At 36.9% G+C, this 6,754-nt stretch overlaps 1 protein-coding gene across 4 annotated transcripts in view; it reads left to right on the forward strand.

Annotated features, from left to right (window-relative positions):
* Window positions 1-5,803, forward strand: part of USP10 (ubiquitin specific peptidase 10) — a 74,994-nt gene extending 69,191 nt beyond the window's left edge. For all 4 annotated transcript variants that reach the window (XM_074968848.1, XM_074968850.1, XM_074968849.1 and 1 more), the window contains 3 exons: window positions 660-804; window positions 2,241-2,306; window positions 5,190-5,803. In XM_074968848.1, the coding sequence (XP_074824949.1) occupies window positions 660-804; window positions 2,241-2,306; window positions 5,190-5,377 (399 nt within the window). In that variant the 3' untranslated portion in view covers window positions 5,378-5,803. The remainder of the gene's footprint in view (window positions 1-659; window positions 805-2,240; window positions 2,307-5,189) is intronic.
* The last annotated feature ends 951 nt before the right edge of the window (window positions 5,804-6,754 follow it).

The raw sequence follows: 6,754 nt of genomic DNA on the forward strand, positions 1-6,754 counted from the left end.
CAGTCATGATCCTTATGTGCTTATCTACATACAGTGCTGTGACAAATATGCAACTGGTCTGTGTGTGATATGTACTTACATTGGTACCAGTATTTCCAGCACTTCATAGAATCATAGAATATCAGGGTTGGAAGGGACCTCAGGAGGTCATGTAGTCCAACCCCCTGCTCAAAGCAGGACCCATCCCCAACTAAATCACACACTGTTAAGTAATCCTGCAAGAAGAACAAAACTAATCCATGGAAAAATGTATTTCTGAATCGTAATGTTGCACTCCATCATTTCCACCAGCTTTTTTTTCTGTTTCATAAATATATAGTTAGTCCCTAGATTAAAGAACCCCCATTGAAAGAACCACACATGGACATTATATTAAATTGTAATACTTTTTGCTTGAAGGTAACACTTCAGTGGGAAAATCCAATGCGCTTTAGAGGCTTAAAGTACACAAACAACGGGATATTTGTCATAAAACTAACACAATACAGACATAAAAATAACACAGTACTTTCAAGTGGCATACTTAGGTAAAATTCGTGTTCTACACACATTAGTCATGCTCCCTTGCTTTTTGTTTTCAAAAGGGTTGTTAACTTCAAGATATACTGATCCTAAAATTAAGATCTAATTTTAAAGCATTTGTGTGTTCTCTGTATTAGGTGGAGATCAGTCGAAGGGTGACCCTAGAAGAGCTCCCTCCCGTTCTTGTGTTACACCTCAAAAGATTTGTATATGAGAAAACTGGTGGATGCCAGAAGCTTATCAAGAATATTGAGTATCCCGTTGACCTGGAAATTAGTAAAGGTGAAGCTCTGAAATAAAACTTTCTTTTTGTTTTCAGGAAAAGAGAATGTTCTACGATTTCCAAAGGGTAATAGTGAATTTTTGCAAGCTCAGTGTAGGAGAGACTTGATTTTTTTCTGTTGGGTTGTATACATGCGAAAACTCTTCTAATCTAAATGAAATCTTTATTATTTTGTGTGCCTTATTTTGTGTCTGTGCTAGCTGTGGATTAGGGTAATCCAGTCCAGTGATGCTCCAAGCTGATGTGCTCAGGCTTTATTTTACAGCACTTGCTGCCTGTACTGTCTTAATTTAGATCTCAGTCCTTCAAAGAACTCCACATAGGCAAACCCCGGAACATTTATCAGGCCCCATTGACTTCAGTCAGGGCTCATGCAGTTCCAGCGTCCAGCTGAGTGGAACTTGTAGAATTGGGGCCTAAGACTGTAAGCTGTTCAGGGCTGAGGGATGACTGTGTACCATGTGTTCGTACAGTGCCCTCCCTCAACTGATTAGAGTACCCTGGACAAGGTATAAATAATTAATAAAAATTCTTCAGCTTGGAATCCATCCAAAGAGGTGGTAAAAGCACCATAATAAAAACCATTGATCGGGCTGGAGAGGAGAAATGAGAAACTTTTTTTAAGGCCAAACTAAAAACATCAAAGCAATCAAATAGGTAGGTCAGATTTCAAGTGTTAATGCATTATAAAGTTTCTTCAATTTTTAAATTTTAAGATCTGTTCCTTTTTATAAAGTGTGTGTGTTATATGTAAACACTAGAATAATATATGTACCTTGCTGCATCGAATCTTTTTATTCTGACATTGACCGTTCAGTCAACCAGTAGTTCAGATTGACCAATATTTTTATGCTGTCTGCAATATGTTCCAAGCTACCTGGAAATTGCAAGGCTAATTATGTAGGGATACATTATAAATGATGTATTTACTTTGCCAGATAGTATAATTTGATCTTGGGGTTTGTTTGTTTTTAAGACATACTGGGGAGGTTGAAATCTGTAAAGCACGTGTTACAGGTTGCTTTGGTCAAGCAAGACAGGCAACTGCTATATTCTTTACAGTCTCTGCAGTTTACAGGCTGGCCCTCTCATCCTCCCACAAGAGGCATGGCAGGGGAGATAACTATGTCTTGGCCCTTTTCCCCCTCTCCTCTGTATCCCTGGGGTAGCTTTGAATGGTACTCTTGCTTGAAATCCCATATGCAAAGGCTGGTGCTCTGGCCATAGGAAGCTAGAAGTTGACCCCTTTGTCTCCCACCACAGAAAAGACTTCAGTGTCTACAGTGTCAGCGTGCTGAGGTTTCAGCCATTTCTTTGATGTAGGAAGCTTCAGATGAAAAACTATTTGATTCTTACTTGGAAATAGATGTTCACCCGACATCAGTTAACACAAAAGTGTTTATCTTGTTAAAAGTGTTGGTTTTTGCTTTTTCAGAGCTACTATCTCCAGGTGTGAAAAGCAAGATTTTTAAAGGCCAAAGAACCTACCGGCTCTTTGCAGGTATTTAGCCATTTATGTCACTCTATCCCAAAATATTGCATTACTTACAGGAATTCTGGTTGTGGAAGTGTTGTAGTTACTGCTGACTAGGATTATAAAATGTTTACTTTAAATTAAAGTGATGTAACTTGCAGGGGTAGTAAGTTCTAGTGTAAAGTGACGCATAAGTACTGAATATTCCTATTATGTGATTCCTGTCACATTGTTTCAGCTTCTGCCTAAGTAACATAGGATCACAGTTCTGTACCAGATCCATCCTGCACAGGGTATATAGATACTTGCTTTTCAATGAAAGAATGCAGACTGCAAAGCTTCTATTAAGATGCATATAGGTCTGCTCTGTCTCAAGTGGTGTACATCAATATTCATTTTTTCTCAACGAGGTTAAATTTTAAGTATCAACTCTTCCGTGAGTATTATTCATTTATGATGACACTTAACACAAATTGTAGAGCATAACTGTTATTGAATGGATGTCATCAATGGATGAATTGGTGTTAGTGACATGCGACTCGAATGGTAAATACATCTTGTGTAGCCAGAAGAACATCTACAACTTTAATTTCGCTATATTTGACACATACCACTGATTTGTAGGGTAACTTTTCAAATGTCTTTTAAAATTGCCAGTTTGATGTTGATTCATTGCATCGTTCTAAACACTTTCAAGATGAGTTCTTCTTGCAGTGTATGAATAGCATATTGTACGACTAGGGAGGTGCCACTGAGTTGACTGTTACATAGTGACATTTTTATGGTAGGAATATATTGAAGTAGCAAATGAAAGACTGTTATTGGTATTAAAGAATGGAAACTGGTGTAAATATTCAGAAGCATTGTATTAATAAACAAAACATTAATTTCCACAGTTTTTAAAAACTATACATAGATTAGTAAGATTTGCACCTGCTTATTTGGATTAGCATCGGAAGAAGAAGCTCAGGGGACTGGAGCTTTTCACTTCTGGGTCACCAGTTTAGTTCCAGCCCTGGTGGGCTTGTGTGGTGAGGTAGTTTGGATCCAGTTCTGTTTAGGTGGTACAACCAGGTTACAGAAGGTACCATCAAGACTGGCAATCTCAGCGGAGGGCAGCAGTTACTTTAGTGGAACAATTCTCACCTCTGGGGTGAGCTTCCCAAGACAGGGTTGGAGAGCTTGGATAAATCAGTATGAGGACATTTGCATTGCTACTGCCTCATCTTTTGTGACTGTTCTGTAGACACACACACCATTTCAGTCTCCAGTCCATTATTGTTAGTCCAGAACTTTACACACACGGCATGCACAACTTGTACAAAATTTTAATGTCTAAAAAGAGGGTTTTTAGAATTAAAGATATTTCTAATTAAAAATATAACAAGAGGTTTGCCTAAATATTCCTCTGCAGTAAGATAAAATACAAACTGCATCCTAGAAAATCTTACGGGGTAGTTTCTATTCTAAAGAACTCTTGAAATATACCAATAATTTAGAATGTGTATACTGTGTACCATAAATCATGCCTGTCTACTTTGTTTAACTTAAAGTACTCATAATATGTATTTGTCTTCATAGAAGTGTAAACAAAATCGGAGTAAGTTTAAAGTGTGGTTCAGTTCTGAAAGGTAGACTGTGAAAATGACACTTTCCTACTGCTACTTGTTTTTACTGCTTTGTTTACTCCTCTTAGCATTGCAGAGACAAACATAGCTAACGGAATGAGCTAGATTCTGTTCTTCCTTGTGCATTATTACCAAAATTATATACCAGTATAATTCCAAACAGTTACACCTGTACAACCCCAGTGAAGGCAGTAAAAATCCCCAGGTGTAGTTTGCACAGGATCAAATGGACCTAATTTTGCTGCAGAACATATTACAGATGGTGACATTCTCAAAGTAAAGAATCCAACTTGGTTCCAAGTTGAGATTGCAGGATTGGCACTCGCAAAACTAACTAACAAACTAAGCACATTCAAGTGCTTAGTATAGAGTGATTCTTATGGAATCAGTTTTGTAGGGTGGAACCATAATTTAAGCAAAATTAAATGGGTTAGATGGGGAGTATCTTATGTTTGTAATAAAGACTTTTGAACAGAGAGTTCTGATATTGTAAAGTTTCATAATGTCCTCTTGTACATGAAGACTTGAGGTTTTATGATTAGATATGAATGAAGGTTGACTCAGGCTTCTGGTTTAAGTCACAGAGATGTCTGAAACTAAATATTGTAAAATATCTACTTTGATCTGCGAACAGTTAACTTGGTGAAAATCGTTTTGACTTGAAATGACAAACAGCAACAAACTAGACATGTAGGAGATTTCAAGCAGTTATGTTTGTTCTCAATTATTTACTAAGTTTGTCAGCACTAACTGAATTTTCTGAAGCTATGTTGAATTGTTGCAGGAAGATGGTCTGTCAATCCCATTGGTCTTTTCCTGTGAAGTAATCCTTCCCTGAAAGCCGTGTAGTAAATTAAAAATATCTGTCTTAGACCTTTGGGACACTTGATTTTAAGGATATGCTTTTCACTTCTTTAGAATCCTGAGTTTTTGTGCTGCCAGTGAAAAATCACTAGCATCACAATAGGTTTGTTCCTTTGTAAGTGGATAAAATTATGACAGTATTTGCTATCGTATAGATAATGCTGGTATAACTTTAAGTATTTGCAAAGGCATTTCTAAAGGTTTTAGTGGCAAACACTGTATAAGCATAACTTCAGTACAGGACAGCATGTAAACATGCCAGTCAACATGTAGTTAAACTCTTTAAAAAATATGTTCTTGATTTCATGTGAGTTGGAAAGTTTGTTTGAATTATGAACTTAAACAGAGGAACATCTTAGTAAATTTCTATTCCTGTTTTGTTTCCAGTGGAAGTATAAACATTAACTTCTCTTTGCAGTTGTCTATCATCATGGAAACAGTGCAACTGGTGGCCATTACACTACAGACGTCTTCCAAATTGGTCTTAATGGCTGGTTACGCATTGATGACCAGGCAGTCAAAGTGATAAATCAGTACCAGGTGGTGAAGCCGTCTGCTGAACGCACAGCCTACCTCCTGTACTATCGCCGAGTTGACCTGCTGTGAAACTTCCCTCTTTATGCTGTGTGTGCAAGATACCTGCTTTGTAGAACGCCAACTATCACTAACTTTTTTCCTCCTTTAAATGCTCTTTTGAGTGAATCCTTTTTCCCCCTGCAACTATGGGATAGAGTGAAAAAGGAAACTACCTTGGGGGTTGTGCACAACATAGTTTGTGTGTTGACTTTTGACTTTGCAGAATGAAGTCATTAGGTTGAAAGACTCAGTCTCACGAATCACAAAAAGATAAAATATTGCTGAGTTAATGCTGAATCCTAAGATGATAAAGGGGGTTTGCATTTGATTCCCACTTTCTAATTGCATAGTAGAAGAAAACCCTGCACCAGCAACAAAACTTGTAGATTTCTGTGAAAATAAGTTTTATCTTTACTTAAATAAAAAAACTAAAAAAAAAAAAAAAAAAAAAACCCCTCTCTACTCCCCCAGTAGTTTTTGATAAATGATAAAACATGAGCCAGTGTGTATCAGGAGACAATGGTTCTGTGCTTCAAAACAAAGTACAAAATGCAGAGTTGCTGGTTCCTAACAGGAAAAAAACCACATTTTAATAATTGTGCGATGAGAAACTGCTTAAGTACACATTGCAGATCAAATATTTGGAGTTAAAATGTTAGTCTATGTAGATGGGTGATTGTAACTTTATTGCTATTAAGAGATTTCAAACTGCATTTATGCTTCTGTGTACACAAGATTTTAAAAAATGGGCAAAATAATGAAGATTGATATTTCTTTAAGTCTGCTTTGTTTAATTTTGCTGTCTGCTCTCCTATAATGTTGAGTTCCTAATTGTACACAGTTTAGTGATATCTAGGAGTATAAAGTTGTCGCCCATCAATAAAAGTCACAAAGTTGGTTTAAAGTTGTGGGGTTGTGTTTCTTTGACTTTGAGTGTAAATTTCAGTTGTGGAAACTCTAGTCTAGAGTTACTATGCATTTTCTAATTTGAAATAATGCTATTTAACAGGATAAAATTCACCCTGGTGCAGAGGGCACCAGAAGACCTATGTATCATTTAGGCCTTATTTTGAGGATTTAAGTGCAGGCTCCCTCCCCTCAGGGGTGCTATGATACTCATGAAAGCATAATCATTACCTGATTTTAAAAAAACCCATACCTAGTAAGTCAAATGAGTTTTGCATTTAAAAAAAAAAAAAGCAAATTGCAGGAAAAAGTTATTTTCTCCACTGTTTTCCCTTCATGTTTTTAAAATGAAGTAGCTGCTTTATGTTCCAGGAAATTTCTGTAGCATTTCCTTAAGCTGCCTAGATTTCTCTCTTCACTTTTTATCTCTTTGTCTGGCACAGGCAGGACAGCTTCTTTCCATCTAACTTCTCTGTGATTGTGCTGCTTTTTACTGTTTGT

This window comes from Natator depressus, chromosome 12, assembly GCF_965152275.1.
Source record: "Natator depressus isolate rNatDep1 chromosome 12, rNatDep2.hap1, whole genome shotgun sequence".
In the NCBI taxonomy this organism is placed as follows: Eukaryota; Metazoa; Chordata; order Testudines; family Cheloniidae; genus Natator; species Natator depressus.